The 20,191-nt window shown below is 36.0% G+C and overlaps 1 protein-coding gene across 3 annotated transcripts in view; it reads right to left on the bottom strand.

The window, feature by feature from the left end:
• The window catches only part of LOC408449 (thyrotroph embryonic factor), a 66,287-nt gene extending 50,940 nt beyond the window's left edge, over positions 1-15,347 (bottom strand). Inside the window, exons 1-2 of one of the 3 annotated variants that reach the window (XM_026445127.1) lie at positions 14,696-15,347; positions 6,764-6,793 (exon numbers count right to left, since the gene is read on the bottom strand). In XM_026445127.1, coding sequence (XP_026300912.1) covers positions 6,764-6,793; positions 14,696-15,077 — 412 coding nt within the window. In that variant the 5' untranslated portion in view covers positions 15,078-15,347. The remainder of the gene's footprint in view (positions 1-6,763; positions 6,794-14,695) is intronic. The other 2 variants (XM_026445126.1, XM_026445128.1) reach the window with 2 other exon arrangements.
• Between the last annotated feature and the right edge of the window lie 4,844 nt (positions 15,348-20,191).

Genomic DNA, 20,191 nt, shown 5'->3' with positions numbered 1-20,191 from the left:
TTGTTAATACTTGATCCACCAAAAATTCATAATTATCCCGTACAAGAGAAAATAGAATCCGAATGATCGAATCATTTATAGAAAAAAAAAAAACTTGGTCTTTAATCATCCCTGAAACTCGACGTTTCGTTGAATGGTCGAAACGACACAACGCCTCCATTGACAAGGTCCAAAAATATCGCCTCGGACAAAAGAGAAAGCAATTTATGTACACGGCCGAAAGTGGAACGCTCGATATATCGTTTAAAAATAGTATCACGATCCTCAGAAACGAAGTTTCGGCCTGTGTTCTCTAACCTTTGTACATCCGCGAGCCTCAAGTTATTTCCATGGAAATGCTGGTCGTCGATATCGCAATTTTCATTCGGAGGGAAAGATTTTTTCCTTCTCGACGCTCCGTTCACGCTCTCGAGTTGGTTTTAATTTAATTTCTGACAGCTGAGAAACAGATGTTGAACCATCGTCGTAAAGAGTATTATAAATCGCGTGGAGGAGCCTGTGTGTTTTACCGACAACACCTGACAATTAAAGGAACGACGTGTAAACGGACCATGTGCTGCAATTATTGAAACACACAGATGACATTATACGATCAAATTTTATCGAGAAAATATTTGGGTGATGAGAGAGGTTTGTGTATTTTTTTTCTTTTTTTTTTTTTTTTTTGAAAAATTTAGAAATATATTTTCTACTTGATAAAGATGGTAATTCTTGTTATGCATATAGAATGAAGGATGAAGGTGAATTTTATTTGTTGGGGAAGTTTCGAGTAATTTAGATATACGTGTCGTATAATTTTTGTTAAGATCGTATCGCGAGTATTGAAATTACGAAATACTTGAACCACTTTTATTTTTACACGAATCATAATCATATGCAAGATCGTGATATCTATTTTCATGTACACATTTTTCCGCGTAAAATCATTTCCTTGTTTTTTTTTTTTTTTCAAATTAGTTTTAAAAGATCGTAGTTGGGAATAAAGACAAACACCAGTTGACTGGTGTTTTCAAGGAAACAAAGTAATTTCGAAGTTTCCGTGAATTGTACCGCTTTTTACATCGGGAGAAACATAATTATCGGAGGCGAGGAAAGAGGTAATTACGCTCGATGCTCGTTTTTAATTGGTCGCCTTTGCCTCGAGTGAACAAACGTGAAATTTTTCCCAACGAAAATGAAAATATCGAGGGAAAATTAATTTTCGAGAACCGATCGATATTATTCCCCTTCGAACAATTTCTTCAAGTTTACTTTTTCATCTTGGCGATTTTCGATGCCGATTCTAATTAACTTTAAAATAAAAAAAACGCCAAAATAAGGGTTGAGCCACGCGTGCGTTTACGTAACATTCCAGATCGATCCTCCTCTCTCAACGGATCTCCCCCTTCCAATATCTCGCAATTATCATTTTTTTCCCCGCTGCCAAGAATTGCATAATAACGAGCGAAGGGAGGGAAAGGAAAAATATTTCAGAAATTATTTCCAGAATAATCGCGCGATAAATCGGGTTAAAACGGGTTATATAATGAAATTACTATTCATCTTTGGCGCCTCATACACGATTTTCTTCTTTCGTTGATTGATCGTAATTATAAGCCTCTCTCTCTCTCTCTCCGGGATACTGGATACGGGATAACGAGTTTACCACGTGAGCGCGGTAACGAGCCATTTATCGCGATTACTCGGAAAAATTCATCGATTGTCCATCTTACGTTACGCGTGTTTTCGTCTAACGAACCGTTTTTATCGTCGTTCGCGAGGGAGGGAGAGAGAGAGAGAGAGAGAGAGAGAGAGAGAGAGAGAGAGAGAGAGAGAGAGAGAGAGAGTTAAAGAGAATCGTTTCTCGCCTTCAACAAGATTCCTTCTTCTTCCATCCTCTCCCTGTTCGTTAACTCTCTGATTAGAGGCTGGAGATATATTGCCCCAGAGATATGCCAATTACACGATTAATGGATTATTTCTCATCGCGGTTGATTCTTCGTTACCCGTTATTTTTTTCGCTTCGATTCCATCAAAGTATGGTATTAAGGAGAATGAGTTACGACGAGTATGGATCGAATTATACTTGCACGAAAGACACGGTATGGTTATAAGGAACGAGAGGCAAGGATATGACAGAGTATAGACACGTATTCTTCGACTTGTAGTCGTTTAGATTTAGATTTTCGTCGTTTTTTTAAACGATCCTCCGTGTCGCTTAAACCGAGAAGATTCGAAGGAAGTGAAAGTGAAAGTCGAGAACGGTCCATTGATCATATTAATAGTTGAGAAAAAAATTTTGCCACGTTCGAACTTTTCGATAAGGATTTTTTCTTTTTCTTTTTCTTGACACACGAATTAATCCAAAATATAAAATCATCACGTGTCGATAAATAATCGCACACGAGTTGAATTTTAGGTTTATGGAATTGGTGAGAAGAATGCAAATTAAATCGAAATCGTTTAATTTCACGCAAGATCGATCGTTTGATGAATGAGATTAAAATGGTATCGATTCGATTTCGTGGATTTCGACGATTTAAATCGAATGTTTTGAACATTTGAACGCGAGGACGATGATTAAAATGGAAGAAATCAACATGGAAATGCATTTGTTGGAATTTAACGATAGGTTTTCTCGATTGGAAAACGAGGGTCTTTTGCCACCCCATATTATATTCAGATTTCCCCTGTTTTTCCATCATCGTTTCTTTATTTTCCTTTATATTTCCCATCGTAATAATTACACGCTATATAATAATAATAACAGTGTATAGTATTCATCGTTTCTTCGTCAATCTTGTTTATCGTGTTTAACATAGAGAAGAATTTAAACGACGATCTGTCGGGGTTCTCCCCTTCAATCTTTCCCCCCCCCCCCTCCCGTTGAAGGCTTTTTCTTCTCACACACATTTTTAGATGAAAAATCTTTGATAATTATTTACAATTAACGATTATTATATACACCTCTCGATAGCTCGCCTTCTATTATTAATTCTTCGATTTCACGGATTTTCTTATTGCTACGTTTTTTAATCGCGCTACTACTTTAATTAAAAATGCACGCTTATGCAACGGAGTTAAAGAATTTAATTAATAGAAAAAGAAGAAGAAGAAGAAGAAATAAGTGGATACGAGTTGAAAGACGGAGGAGGAATTGAAAAGAGAGAAAAGGAGGGGGGAGGAAAGATGATGGAGAGAAGAAATGGATCTTTGACAAGATCCTTTTGTACGTCTGTGAACACGTGAGTTTGGATCCCCTTTGTCAGCTGATCAGTCAAAATTGAATCTCTCAAGAAATTCAAGGAAGAGCTGACCTCGATATTTCGAGATGAAAGAAATTTATCGACATGTATATGTATATATATATCTCAAAAAGTTCTTTCAATTTTCTTTCTTTTTTTTTTCTTTATCGTTTTATATAATTCGCTAACATTTCCTTCTTTTTGTTTTCTCGAAATGTTCTGTTTTCGCGGATAATAATATCTGGTTAAGAGGATATGGAGATTTTCTCAATTTCATTAGGATAAAGTGTAATCCTCAAAAAGGATATCGTAGAAAGTGACAAGTGTTATATCATCCACCATTCGCTCGAAATGGACGCTATTCGCGTTGTTGGGACCGGAAGAATACTCGAAGAAATATCGATCAGACAGTCTCTACAAATGATTTTGAAGAAACTGATCACTAGCGACCACTGAACTAACCACACGCGCGTGCTTGAATTTCACAGCGTAAAATCTAATCCTACTTTTCTCTTTTTTTTTTTTTATCAGATCAAAATTAGCGAGGAAAAAATTCCATTCTCGAATAATTAAATTTTAAAGTATCGAATTAACAGTTTTCGAAATTACGCTTTCAAAGTTATATTTTAAAATATCTTCAAATCAAACCAGTATCCTTTTTCGTATTCAAATTTTTTCTTTTCGATACTTAAAAAAATTACTCTTTCGTCTAAATTTAAAGAATTGATCTTTCTACTTGAAATAAATAAAATAAATTAATTCATATAAATTAATTCTCGCTTTTTTTATTACACGAAGCGATATGTTTACACATCGTAAAAAAAATCCTTCCAAAAATATCGATCGAACGCTTGATAATTTATATAATAATTTACACGCGAAGCGCGATTAACACTTTGTGTACATTCGCGCGCGAATTAAATGTCACGCGTTCGACGTTTCGGTTTTGTTTTCGTTTGTTCTCCTATTTAACCGGCGTACGACGAGCTCGAGCCACAGTCGAACGGAGGCATCGGCACGATCCACATTCAAATAAACAAGTAATTTATCCCTATTCCCTTTCTATTAAACTCGCTCTTTTTTCCATTTTTTTTTATCCCAATCGAATCATTTCGCGAGACATTTTAAAATTAGTCCTTTTTTAAATTCGATTCTTTTTGTTTCCAGATCCAACCTCTCCTCCAACCCTTCTATTTTTTATTATTTACACTTATTATCGTAATATTGGAAGAAGGAAACGGGTGGAAAAATTTGCGCGTGGAGGTGCAAGTTTTACACGGGGTGAGCCGGTTGCGCCATGCCTGTTCGCCTCCCCTCGACCAGATTATGGTCTCGGCGCGAAATCTGAGACGCGAACCGTCGACCGCATGGGATTATCCTTCCATAACGTCAGCCGTGGCCGGGGCATAACACGGCATTGCCACATGTTGCGAGATAAAATGTAAGGAGGCAGACCGATGTTGTCGGGTGAAACGAGAATATCTATCTGTTGGTTGTCGTTGGCCGACATGCCTCCGCGGATCGACACCCGGGAAACGCGTAAAACGATCGCGATTCGACCCGTGGAGGACGTTTCGACGCGTAATCCATTGCCATTCGAGACGAGGTAAGTCGAACGAGCATCGGTTGCGTTATATTTTCGATTAAATTCACGCCCCCCCTCCCCCCTCCCTGTCTTTCTTTTTTCCTTCAAGGGATGAAATTTGTTCCTTCCACGTTTTATCAAAAATTATCGATAAGATCGATAACTTTGTTCTTTTTTTAAGTTTTGGAAGAATTGTGCGAATCTTCGAGTTTCTCTGAATTTTCAATAGGTTTTTTTGTTTAATAATTGGATTAAATTGGCAAGAATTTTCGAATTCCAAATCTATTTAACTAAATTTGTAAAACGTTCGATTTATCGAAAATTTCTATTCAAATCGCACGATTCCATTTTCGATTCCGAAATTAGAATACTCGAAATTAAAAGAAAGAAGAAGAAAAATACGAATTCCAATTCTAAATAATAATATCAATGTGATGCGAGGTGTAGAATAAACAGAAACGGAGTCGAGGCAAAACGATCCTTAACGATTTGCATAATTAAAATGCTTGAAAATCGCGTATAGCTAATAGAAGGAAAAGAGAGGAAAGATCGGCGCGGTAGACCCTTGTTACTTATAATAGCACGTAACCAATCGCCACGGCTTCTCGGCATACTTGCGCGTACGTTCGAGATGCGTAATTAATAGCTACGAGACTTATAAATTATTGACGATGAAACGCGTTGAATTAATGCACATATTAAACAGCTTTTGTCCACCGGAGACCGTTTCTATTCGCTTCGCGATGAAAACTTCGTTTCGGAACTGTTTGACTCGAGTTACTCCTTAATTAACCTTTCTTTTTCTTCTCTTTTTTCTTTACACTTTGAAAGAGAAATTTTTCTTTTTTTTTTAAATTTGCAAGAAATGCAAATTTCCACGATAATTTTGTTCAATAAATTAAATTTTCAATTCGTCAAATTTTCTAATTCTTTTCCTTTTTCAAATTTTCCATTAGATTTCATTTAAATTTTGGAAAAAGTTAAATTACACTCAAATATTTTTCTCCTCGTCGTTTTTCTTTTCTTTCCTTTTTCTTCTTTCTTGACACGATCACGTACAACCACATACAACACACAAGTTAATTTTCTTTCAAACGGGAATCGTGCTTTATGTCGATATAGTGTTTCGATTGATGAAAGCAAGATCCTCCTCGATATTCTTATTTTAGCAGATCCTTGCTTTCCTCCGAATTGCAAAATAAAATTGTGAATTCGTGAAATAGAACGCCACCGTCTTATCGGTGCTCTTTTTCAATGATATTTTGTATCTGTGTGTTCTACTACTACTTATCTAAACCTAACCGATACATCTTTTGTAAAACGAGTGCTCGGTACTATCTGTACTCGCCTAATCGCTTGAAAATGCATCGACGTCGTTTCCAACGAGTCGAATTAACTTAAATGTATTTTAAACTGTACAATACTTTTTTCAACTTCTTCCAATCGACAATCTTATCGAAACATTTTCAAAAAAAAAAAAAAAATTGTCGTATCATTACATATTGAAATTAATATTAAAAAAAAAAAAAAAAAGAACTCCATTTCGAGGAATAAAAATTTTCTTCGTAAAGAAAAAAAAAGAAAAGAAAAACTGTTGCATTATAAATGGCACTTTGAATCGTCAAAATCGGAATTTGTACTCGATGCACTTTCCTAATTCCTACGTGTGCGTGTGTGTGTGAAAGAGAGTAGAAGCGTGAATGGAGAAGAAAAAAATTCATGCAAATGAGAGAACACGTCCCACTATTGTCCTCCTTTCTAGAAAGTTAGGGGAAGAAGACGTTCGTGGACAAAACGATGATCCTTGCGTGGATCATTTGAGGGAGTGGATGCAAAAAAAGAATAAAAAAAACAAAAGAAAAGACATCTTTCAAAAAAGAAAGAGAATAAAAGAAGAGGAAGAAGAAAAAAAAAAGGGGGAAGAGAAATGTATGAGCTGTCGTTTGTCACTTACCCTTCAGAGAGGATGTTATCATGGGGTCACCTGAAAATGATAGAAGTACAGTATTTGCGTGAACGTCAAATGTATGAAAATGAGAGAAAGATAAATAGATAGATATAAAATTGTGCAATGGGAAGAGAGAGAAAGAGATAGATAGATAGAGAAGAGAGAGAGAAGAATTATTAATGATTTTACAATTACAAATTATGCCAAGAGAATAGAGAAAAGAAGATCAAAGAAAGATAAGATGGAAATGTGTCTGGCTAATCTGCTTTCTACCTTACTTTACTAATAAATAATCTAGATCTAAAGATTTTCTTCTTTTTTTCGCATTACCACGTTATACTATTAAAGCTGGTAAAAAATGCGCAAATTAATAAGATATGCAAATTAAAATTTAATTTTAAATTCGATTTGCTAAAAAAAAAAAAAGAATTACAGCATTTACTTTTATTTATTAACAATTTAATATCAATAATTCAATTGTACTTGGATCTAATGTCTTTTTAAAATCCAAGAACTCTTGAATTTCCTCCCTTCTTTCCCATTTCAAATTTTCGATCGATATCGAATATTACTTGTCTTTATCACAACATATATACAATATTTCTTTGATAACCATTCAAAAAAAACGATCAAGCACGTGTAAAATAATACGATTCTCAACTTTTAACCAAGAGAAAGGTTGAAAATGTTGTTCGATTAAGAAAATACAATCGATAAAATTCTCTTCTCGTCAAGATTCAATCTAGTTGGAAAGATTTCTCGAAGAAGTCAAAGGACGAGGAGGATACGAAGGAGAGCAGTGGAGGACGCGTGGGCCCAGGCGGGGGATGGTGTTTGGGCCCGAGATCTCGGGGTCAGGGATCACAGAAAATGTTACTCTCGCGAGAGATAGGGTATCTCGCATAATTCGCAAGTGGGAGTACTCGTGGTACGGGGCGCGCTTCTAGCAAACTGTCTTCAAACCGCAACCTTCGTTGCCCAACCTTTCGTCCTTCCTTCTCTTCGTCAAACTTTCCCTCGCTCCTTCATCTTTCCTTTTATCGAGCTTTATACCTCGTCTTTATACCGAGAAAACGATTCGTCGCGGCTCGCTCTGACGCGAGACGCAAGAATAATAGCGTGCGAGAGCGTTTGAAGCGATTTTTTTCTTTTTTCTTTTTTTTTTTTTTTTTTTCCTTTCCTTGGTTCGAATATAATTGAGATTAGTTATAGGAGGTAGATATTTATTGGGATGAGGTGAGAGATTTTGGAAATGAAATTGAATGAGGAGAAGGTAAACGCTTAATCGTGCGCATTCAGTCTTTAAATTTTCAAATATTCCTTGCTTCAAACTTCCTCAAATTCGTCACAATTTTTCCAAACCTTGAAAAATAAGCTTCAAAATTTCTACAGTTTACCTTCTCCTTATTCAATTTCATTTCCAAAATCTCTCACCTTATCCCAATAAATATCTATCTCCCATAACTAATCTCAATTATATTCGAACCAAGGAAAGGAAAAAAAAAAAAAAAAAAGAAAATAACAGAAGAATTTCAATCTGTTAAGATATATATTTTGTATTCAAACTTTTTAATCTCCATGCTTAATCGTGCACATCCAGTCTTTCGAACATTTAAATTTTCAAATATTCCTTACTTCAAACTTCCTCAAACTCGTCACAACTTTTCCAAACCTTGAAAAAGAAGCTTCAAAATTTCTACAGTTTACCTTCTCCCCGTTCAATTTTCTTCCAAAATCTCTCATCCCAATAAATATCTACCTCCCATAACTAATCTCAATTATATTCGAATCAAGGAAAGGAAAAAAAAAAAGAAAAGAAAATAACAGAAGAATTTCAATCTGTTAAGATATATATTTTGTATTCAAACTTTTTAATACAAAATATATATTTTAACAGATTGAAATTCTTCGATGTTAATAATCTTCGCTTCACTTCAATCCCTTTTCTTATTCAATAAACATTTTCAAATCTTCGATCCCCGTTATCAAACTCGACAACCACTCGTTACGAAACGAGCTGTTGAGGGGTAAAAAGAAGAGCGTTAATTTGCTTAAAAAAAATAATCTTCGAACGGAATCAACGTAAAAGCCCCGTAGAATGTACAATTAAGAAAATTATTATTTAACGAAGTTTCGCCTTTGTCTACAATAAAGAGAGAGAGAGAGAGAGAGAGAGAGAAAAGAAAAAAGGAAAAAAAGAACTACCGTGAACGGGGTATACGAATGAATAACGTTTGCAATCGGTTGATTAGAGAGAATGATATTGGCAGAAGCTGGTATCCCCGAGCCAGAAGTGTAAATCTATTCACTGTCAGGATGCAATTACACCAAGTGCCTAGCAACACTAACTAGCCGAGGTTTCGCGTTAATCGTGAATATATGAGTTATCGTGCGTTTTCTATGCGACCATAGGTTCCAATAAACGAGCATACCCGTTCCTTTCAATGCTTGGAAACGCGAGGAGGATGCGTTAAGTACAGTCAACAGGGAAGATTTCATAATTATCTTCATAATTGTGTGTTTTTTCTTTTTTTTATTCCCTCGGGCTCGAGAATAATCGACGCGTGTTTCGATGATGAAAAAAGGAAGATACAATCGCAAAATAAAATTCTCCAGACAATTGTGTACCCTCGCGACACTGTGATTCGGCGAAACGTGGTTATAACAATACACAAGGAGAAAAAAATATACTGGAGGATGATGAAAATGTTTTCTCGATCCATTATTACACGACTCGCGAATTACATTTGTGCATAATACAATATCCAAGAAAGAAGTATTTTCATGTACATACATGTACTGTTTCGATAAAAGCGTTTTATCTTTCGATTAATTTCATTCGATTCGTTTTTTCGCCCGCAACAAGAAACGAAACTTTTCTTCGACAAATCTTTTTCTTTTTTTTTCCTTTCATCCACAAATTATCTCGATTCTTCCTCTACCCTTCGAAATTGGCAATCCTCGGTTGGTTTATTCCTCTCCTCGATCGAGAAGCTTAGCTTCCTCGATATTTCGCCGAGTTGCAGTGCAGATCGAGGAGGAACGAGTCGCGCGGGGTGAGTCATCGTGCAAAATCCAGCGGAAGATCTGCCCGGCCCACACGCGCTGCCATTGCCTGCATGTGCAAGCAGATGCACGCACTGATGCAGCTTCGTGGGACCAGAGATTTTCTTCCGAACGATGACCCTTAATCGACAATACGTATTTAAACTCGAAAAGAAAACTCGTGCGAGAAAAACTCGAATCCCTTCTCGCGGATATAAAATACCTTCCGAATATTCTTTTTTTCAATCTTCTCGAAGATGAAGAACGTTTCCTCGATACAATTTCTACAAACCATTTATGGGTTTATGTTCCAGGATATGGAATATGGAGAGGAAAAGAAAAAATCTAGAGATTCTATTTACTAGAAGATAAATTTTCATCCTCATCATCATCCTCCTTCTCTCGAATTCCTGGCGAATAAAATAGACAGAGGATTTAAAAAAACGATCCTGAACTCATCTTAAATTCGAAAAAAGAAAAAGAAAAGGAAACTTGATCTAAAAAAATAATCTACTCATGGATGGTGCTCGAAAGGGAATATCCATCAGCTTGAAGTGGAAGTAGGCGGTCACAGGGAGGAAAAGATCGCGCGACTCGGGTCGAGAAAGAGGTGGAAACTGCGTGGAACTTCATCGAATGGGACATAGAGACGCGTTTACCAGGATTTGCCTCGTTTCCATCGTTCAATAGAGAGACAGAGAGAGAGAGAGGGGACTCTAAGAGTGGGAGACGAGGTGGAGAACGATTATTCGCGTATCCTGGTGATCCCCCGTTGCTTGGAAATGAACGTGGAGACACGGTTACTACGAGTTATCCTGTAACGTTGCATTATCCTCGGCAACGAGACGGAACGCTCGTCCTTGAGAAACTTTGCCGCACGGCAAACACCAGGATCCATCGATCGTGCGCCCACACGATTCGCTGTACCGGCTATAAATGATCCACGGAACGGAAAGATCTAGGAAAGATCGTAGATCGTAGATAATGGATTTTGTCCAAGGTGGAACTAATTGACGACGACCAATTCTCTTTCTTCCTCTTTCTTTTTCCTTTTTTTTTATTCCTCGTGTTAATATATTCGAAGTAGTTTGTACGGATTTTGCGGAATATTATCGTTCTAATTGATACTCGCGTGTCCTAATGGAGGCTCGTAGCGATTTCCGCCGTTCATGGGAATTTTCCATTTTTTTTTTTTTCCTTTTTTTCTTCGTTTGCTCAAGGCTTCGTCGTGACGCCGGCTTTTCCTGTCCTTTTCTTCTCGTCGATCATTTTTCTTCCTTTCGTCACCGCTATGCTTAACCAAGTATATTTTACATTCGATTCGTTTCAGGTTAAATCTGTTTTTTTATATAGTATAATGACGAATATGATCGTATTAATACCGAATTTGTTTTTTTATATTTTTATTCTTACACTTTTAACGAGAAATTTAATGAAAATTTTCTCGTTTATTCGAATAAAACATCATTAATACCGAATTTATTTTTTTATATTTTTATTCTTATACTTTTAACGAGAAATTTAATTGAAAATTTTCTCGTTTATTCGAATAAAACATCATTCATTGTAATTGAAAATCATTGTAATTTAAAAAAAAATGAGAGAGAAAGAGAGAGGTTCTATCATTTGTCTGGTAAAAGGGGGTGGAGAAGAATAAGTATGAGAAACAAGTGGAGCAAGTGTAACATTGGGAACAGAGGATTGGAAGGGGGGATAAGGAAGATAATTTGCGTATAAGTGGAAACTGGCCACGCGATTTGAATAAAAGGACAACATAAAACTGGGAACGAGAAAGGACAGGCCGGTGAAAGACAGTGCCGCTCATGGAAATGGCGAACGATTAGATACGGTTTTCATGTACCGCCACTCCGGATGATGGACGTTGCTGTTTATTCCACCGACGGGATTATCGTGAATTTCCATGGAGAGAAAAATAACCGTGGACGCGTATCGCCAACGTTATTCGTTAACGTTGTCCGATACGAAAATAGTTATTTTCTTTCGGTTTATTTCGACGACGATATCCGACAAATCTAGGAGCTGTTTTGAATAATCCAAGTAGCGGGAAAAATGCAAAACGTTTTATATATATATATCGTCTTCTCGAAATTCCTATCGAATTATTCCTTATTTTTCTTCGATGTGATATTTAATTAATTTTTTAATCCGAAAAAGGAACGAATTCTTCGAATCAAGAGGATATTTATGGAAAATTCAATTTTTAGGATCAAAGAAATGGAAGTTGAACTTAAAGATTCTAACTTATAATTCTACATAATATTTTCAATTCAATTTTTAGGATCAAAGAAATGGAACTTGAACTTAAAGATTCTAACTTATAATTCTACATAATATTTTCAACTTTTTTCCCACGTGTCCATTTTATTGATAAATCTATCGATTTAAGATTTAACTTTTAACGCTTGTTTTATTTAAATTTGCAATATACGTTCGTTTTCATTTAACGCAATTTTTTTTATCGAGTGGCTAAATCGATCCATGATCAAAAGAATCGAGTGAACCGGCCAACACGATAATCATTATGATCGGAGGCAATCTTGCAGAAAATGATCATCGTAACGAGCCGCTTCCTCCGATCACGGTAGCCGAGTTGTACAAGCGCATTACCGATCTCTGACAAACTTATGCTACCTTATTGAAAATAATCACGTCACAACCTGTCATCGACGTGAAAATTTTTCCGTTGCATTTTTTTCGTTGCCTTGTGATCTCAAACTTTTCTGTACGCTATCGATATCTGTTCAATTCTACAATAAAATTCGCTCATTTTAAGAAAAATAAAAAATTGATATACATATATTTAAATGCAATTTCAAAAATAAAAAATAAGAAAAAGAAGAATATCGAAACTTTCAAGACAAGATCTTAATCGAATATTACTGTAAACAATACGATTTAAAAAATGAAAAAGATGAAAGTTTGTTGAAATGAATCGAGACGACATTCGATTCAATAATCATGATAACGTAACCACTATATATATAAAATAATATAAAATAATATATATAAAAATGAAAAAGACGAAAGTTTGTTAAAATATGAAGACGACATTCGATTCAATAATCATAATAACGTAACCACTATATATATAAAATAATGTAAAATAATAATATAAAATAATATATATATAAAAATGAAAAAGACGAAAGTTTGTTAAAATATCGAGACGACATTCGATTCAATAATCATAATAACGTAACCACTATATATATAAAATAATATAAAATAATATATATAAAAATGAAAAAGACGAAAGTTTGTTAAAATATGAAGACGACATTCGATTCAATAATCATAATAACGTAACCACTATATATATATAAAATAATGTAAAATAATAATATAAAATAATATATATATAAAAATGAAAAAGACGAAAGTTTGTTAAAATATGAAGACGACATTGGATTCAATAATCGAATGATAACGTAATCACTATATATATATATATATATATATATATATATATATTTTGTTGTATTTCGAATATGGATGGATGGATAGAAATCCGAATGGAACGATTTGGATGGAGTTGGACAGATCGAGGCGTCAGCATGACGGAGATGCGACACGAAAGACGCGATTTTTCTGGGAAAAACATTTGCGTAACCGAGCCACAGACGCGCGTACACATAATCCGTGGATGTTACAGGCTCTCTTACGTATCCAACCGGGCGGCGAAACAAAAATGTCGACGAAAACGACTCGATCGACTCGAGTAAATCCACCCTGTCTGGAACGCTGTCACGAAGGGATGAACGCGAGTAACGGAACACGAAGAAGAAGAAGAAGAAGAGAGGTTCGAGGCAACCGTTACTGGAAACGAACGCTGAATTATTCATAGGGAATCTGTTGCTTTTATTTCGACCTCCATCCCCCTACGTTCTTTGTACTTTGAATTTGTTTAAGAGAGGGAAAAAAAAACGATCCGAACGAAAATTGCGCGTGTAAAACGTTGATTTTGATCAAGGAGGAGATCGATCGAAAGATCGAATCGATGAATTGAATCGAATAGGAAGAAGAATTGTTCAGATCTCGAGATGAATCTGCTCTTTCAATCTTCGATAAAGCGATAAAGTGAATTTTTAGTCTTAGAAAATTTTTAAAAATCTTAAAAAAAATGTTTAGAACACTTTTAGAAGCGTTATTGAGTCATCATCAATCGAAATCACAATTTCATTCCCTCCGTGTATTTTCCTTGTTCAACGGCAGATATTAAGCTTATTATATCGATTATTATAATCGTTGGATCCGTCCACTTTTTTTCGTTCATTCCACCAAGAGGTTCTAAGTATGGACGAAACGCGATCCTCCGGGGTATAACCGGGCCAACGTGGTGTACCCGGGGCAGAGAATGGGATTTTAATCAGGACGATATATACGACAGCCGGCCGAGACGAAAGAGAGAGAGCAAACTATCCGACGTTATTAATTCCTCGAGAAGGATCGAGCCATTTGGTGATTGACGTCGCGTGACCACGAGTTACGTAATTCACCATCGAATCCTCCAGGGTTGCGAGCAGGATAATAGGCATCCGGAAGCCAAGGACAAGATCGGGTAGAGAAAAAGTCGTCAAGATCTTTTTTTCTTTTTCCTTCCAATCTTCTTCTTCCATCCATTCTTTTCAAATTTTCGATCATTCTTAACACGTATATCCGTATATACCCACCCATCACCCTATAATCATATCAACACTTGGATTATTATATTTCAATTATCCCAAGATCGAAAATAATCTAATTAGCCATGTTTCGATCCACCAAACATCCATTATTTCTAATTTCATTCTCACCACTACCCCCCAAAAACACTTTTAATACTTTTGTTTAAAAAATATATATATATGTATGTATAAATTGTTAATCGAATACCTGTTCGGTCGTAGGGTGCAGCTCTTCTAGGGGTTGGCTGCCCCCTAACCGGATGGAATTGCTGCTGTTGGTGCAAGGGTGGCGTCTGGGCGGGTTGCAGCTGCAGATGATACTGCTGGGAGGTGGAATAATGGGCGGATGGGTTGGCGGTGGATGCCGCCACCGATTGTTGCTGATACTGACCTGCCTGCTGGTACTGATTGACGTGACTCGGATGATGGAAGTGATGGGGGTGGGGGTGGGTGTGCGGCTGGCCCGCGCCCGCCCCGTGGGGGTGCGAGTGGGAGTGAGGGTGCGAGTAAGGGTTGCACCAGGTGTAATACTGTTGCCACGAAGCGGCGGCATCCACGTTCGCCATCCCATCGCCTTCTTCGCTCCCCATTCGGATCTATCGAATCCTCCTCCCGCTCCTCTTGCCAGTTTGCAACAACCTTCCGGATCCCCTTTCCCTTCCCCACTTGATGTTTTTGTTGTTCTTTTCTCTTTTTTTCTTCTTTTGATCTAGTCTCTTTTCGTACAGTCTCGTTTCTATCCTCTTTGTGTATATATAAGTATTGTTCTTTTGTCGAATTAGGAAAAGTTGAGGTTAATTTGGTCCCCCGAAATTGGGGGACAGATTCGGTTTCGGTTCACAGTTCAAAACACCACTTGTTTTTATCACACTCGGCGCATGGTCGTTAGAGGCGGGTTAGCGGATAGATTTTTTAATTCTGGACTGAATCGAAACACACGTACACTTTGGATGCTTCTTTGATTCTCTGCATATTGGATAAAGAGGTTAATACTATTTTCTACGCCAAAGAGAAGTCTGCCCCCCTGAAGGGGGGAAAAATAATCCCTCTTAATATTAGATTCGAGTTTTTTTTTTCCCCCTAAGTCTGAGAAAGTCGATTTCCAAGCGTCTCCGTGCGATCTTATAATCGTGGCAAGTGTTTTTAATTTTTTAAGAAGATTAAATGTATATATATATACTACACGGACGAGAGAATTTTAAATAATTGTTGAAGATACTATTACTCCTTCCTTTGATGCATTTATTAATTATTGAAACGATACGAAAAGAAATATTTGGATTCGAACGGAAGAGAGATTGAATTGGCGGGAAGAAAAGAAAAAAAAAAAGGAAAGATGTAAACGGCACTGACTCGATTACAGGATATTACGTTGATGTTAATCGAAGGAACGAGCATGGCATGCGAGAGTCGCCAAGGACCCGACGAGCTAAGCCTTCGAGAAAGGATCGAGGAACAATACCTCTAGCCAATGTTAATACATCGCGGTGCTGCCCACGCCAGTTTCACCAGACTATAAATTTTTCATCCCGTCCTGATCTCATCAAAATTCAACTTGGATATTGTTAAATGTTCGACGGGAAATGGAAGAAATTAATTCGAAAAATTTGTTTCGTTTCGATCCGTCGGAAGGAAGAGAATGATAAATGATTTTGAAGCGAGATAAAATTGTCCACGAACTCGACGCAAATTAAGGGGGAAAGAATTAAAATTAGAATAAAATTTTGAGAGAGAAGAAAATTCGAATAGAAGAAGATTATATTTTCGAAGAAACTCAGGGAAGAGGAATCATCTCAAACGAATGATCGAGTCACTTTTCTATCGCTCGTCCGCGTTTTGGAAAAATTTTCAAATCTTGAAATTATTGATCACACGACGAACCTCCGCTCATAAACCTCATATTTTCCACCGTTCACTTCATTCTCACCCTCCGTGTGTTCATCACAATTCATCACAGTATATCACGATACGGATGATTAAAAAGTAATAGATAGATCGCGATCGAGAGATCAAAGGTAAAATCTCGGAGCACGGTAGTCCAAGGTAGTGAGAAGAAAACCAGCTGAATCTAAGAAAGCAAATCGGCTTGTCGTGCACATATTATATGTACATACGTATACACCCACCATGTACGTGTATATATGTATTAGCATTTACACATAGCTACACACGTACGTACAATTATAGTTTGTATATACATATACACATATGCATGCTCGTGTACGTAAGCTACACTACTGTCCATAAGTATTTGGTCACTTTTCTTTGTTCCTTTTTTTTTTTAATCTCGTCGAAAAATAATATAAAATAATATAATTCAAACTCAATCGTTTCAACGAGGATTAAATAACTAATCGGTGGAAAAAGAAATGGAAAGAAATATTCAGAGAATCGTTCAAAAAAAATTACCGTTCAATTTTTCGATAATGAAAAATACAATTCCAATATTTTCACAACACATATTTGTCAAGATATATAAACGTTATTCTACAATAATCTAAATAAAACGCGATATTATAAAATTTTTCTTTTCCTTTCTTCTTCTTCTTTTTTTTTTCTCCATCCCCCTCCCCTCCTTTTCTTTTACAAAATCCAAATACTCGTGGACGATAGTATATACACACGAATATACATATACATATATACATATATATATATATATATATGTATCGTATTTAATATTAGCCGAACGTCCCCTTTCTTACGTTCCTTATACGACATAGAACCGAGTATATACCCGAGACACGGTGGGGTGAAAATAAAACGGGGGGGAAGAAGAGAGAAAAAAAAAAAAAAAAAAGAGAGAGAGATCAGAGAGACGGGAGACCGGGTGGTTTTTTCGCGTGGTGGAGGAAGGTTTCACCAAAGTTAATGCCGCGAATAATCGACGAGGAAGGATGGACGCGCGCGTAGAGCCCGAAGAGGCTCGAGGATGACTGAGAGGAACAGGTTCCTCTTCTCCGCCTCGAGCAAAAGAGGGTTGAAAGCACGAGGCTCGGCGAGTGAGCGGTGGCCGACGCCAGGGGGATGTGGCTCGGCTCCACGTGCACCAGGAGGCACGTTCCTCGGTCACGTGTACGCTTACGCACCACCTCGCCGCCACCCGCCATCTACTCGTCCATCTCTCTCTCTCTCTCTCTCTCTCTCTCTCTCTCTGCTGCTCCACTTATTACACACCGAATATATGAAATTCGAACGTTTCCGGTTGTTGCAAATTTTACAATTTTACAAATTAATATTCAAAACATTTAAAAATTCGATACTTTATACACATCTATATCTGGATCGATCGAAAAATGAAATTTGGAAGAAGTGGTTGTTAGGATTTTTGTGAATTCAAGTTCCGATAATTGTATTTTAAATCGTTCGAAAAAGTGATAAATTGATAAAATCTAAGAAATTTACATATCGAATCAATAAATAAATTCCAGCTGTAACTAAAGTTGATGAATGAACTGAAAGATGAGTTGGAGCCATTATTGCTATTGGTAGTTAAGTTGAAAAAGGAATTTGTGCACTCTTAGTAAAAGCTATTAAAAAAATTATTATAAATTCATAAATCGAATTTAAGAATTATTCATTAAACGCGTGATGGAGATATAAATACTTATACAAAGTATCGAATTTTTAAATTAACATTGTGAATATTGTAAAAATTGTCTTGTAATAAATCTTTCGTATAAATTCGAAACGAAATTGAATATCTGCGCGGAGGAAACGCAGAGAAAATCCGTTCCGTTTTAATGTATATTCTCGTTATATAAAATCATCTTAATTCGCGGACAAGACGTTTGCAGTAGGGATTTTTCCACGAATATAGAGAAGGGGAGAGGGAGAAATTTGCGAGTCAATAACGTTTTGGTCGCTTGTTAAGGATATTACATGAGATCTGTGGGATTTAATTAGCGGGTCAGATGCGAAGGGATGAATAATGCAGAGATAGTAATCATCGATACTAATTGATACTACAAGTGGAGGAGGTGGCGACGATCGGTTACCATTGGAACAAGAGTTGGAACAAGATGACGATTAAACCCAATTTGAAAGAAGATGGAGAAGAAAATGGAGGGAGGAGGTAGGTGCTTATTTATATAGGGGAGGGGTGAAGAGTGGTTAATTGTTGCGTTTGGAGAAATTGAGATGAATCTGGTTGACTTTGGGATTCGATTAAACGAAAAGTATCGTATGAATAATTAGTGCGTTCGATGACGCTACATAATTGATAATTTTCGATATTGAAATCTTGTATCAATAATGTAGAAAAAAAAAGATGAATCAAATCTTTAAATTGAATAAATTAATAAATTTAATCGAACGTTACATTTTGCATAAAATTTATAAGAAAATGTGAGAATAATTCATTGCTCGTTGCAACAATTGAAAAGAAGCGGAATATTTTTCAAGAAATTTTTTTTTTTACTACAGCAAAACTGCTTCTTTAATTGCTAACAGTGAACAATGAATTGTTTTCAAGTTTTCCTATAAATTTTCCGTTCTGAATGTAAGTAATTAGAGTCTGTCTCTGCAATTAATTAAAAAAATTTCTCTAATTAAATGTGAATTTGTAATAAATATCGGCGATATGATTATAAAGCGAAGATCGATGTTATCGATTTACAAGTTAATTATATATTCCATCCACGTCAATGCAAACAGAATTAGCAAAATAGGAGTGTAAACTGATTTAAAATATCGGACGTGTCCAGAAAAATAGGATTAAATTTTCCGATTTCTATTTTTACTTAAATTTGAATTTCTAATTTTAAATAAAAAAAAAAAGAAAGAAAGAAAGAAAGAAAAAGTAATCATACCTATAATAATATAAAATATCTCGTACAAATTATCATTTTTAATTAACACGAATTTAAACGAGAATAATTTAATTACATTATATATTAATAAATTAAACACAAAATATAAATATACCTGTTTAGAAAAATTAACGAGACAACCCAAACCTTTTACAAAGATAATTATTTCTGATGTTATAAATTAAGGACAGTTGAATTTTTTTAATAAATTCTACTTTATCAGTTTTCTGTATCTTACGTGGCAAATTATACCTGACAAAACATTTTTTTTTCAAGAGTTTTTTTTCAAAATTTCAATAGATAATAAATTTTATCGTCCACGTTCTTAAATAAATCATCGAAAGAATCGATCGAGATGAAAGAAGAAATTTTTTTTCCCACTCGAAGACATTAAAATGCTAATTTCCGAAGTTGCACTCTGGTAACGGTAAGTTGTTCTTAAAACGATCTTTTTTTTTTTCACGAGTGTGATTTATAGTTTTGCAAAAAAGAGAACGGAGACGAATAGCACAACACGTCGATATATGCCGGTTTTCCACGCGCGAACCTCGGCTCGGGAACAAATAAGAAAAGCAAGCGGATTGTTTGCAGTGATATTTACGAGGAATAAACAATCCGATATAATGAAAAGAGATTGCGATCAACGCTGCACGGACCTGCGGCCTACGCATAATTGCCTCTATGACGCGCTAAATTGATACGCGGCACAATAATTTGCATCGCGAGCGCGAAATTGCGTGTGAGCCTCGTTTTACCTTTTCCAACACGAGAATTGGAGGATTTTACTTTCGAATCAAAAAGGAATAAACGAAAACGAAACTCGCAACTTTCCCATATTAATTTCCACCAGCAGAAAGCAATCTCCGATCTCAACTCCCCAATAAACGAAATAT

This window comes from Apis mellifera, linkage group LG14 (assembly GCF_003254395.2).
Source record: "Apis mellifera strain DH4 linkage group LG14, Amel_HAv3.1, whole genome shotgun sequence".
Classification (NCBI taxonomy): domain Eukaryota; kingdom Metazoa; phylum Arthropoda; class Insecta; order Hymenoptera; family Apidae; genus Apis; species Apis mellifera.
This window is presented reverse-complemented; position numbering and strand designations above follow the sequence as displayed.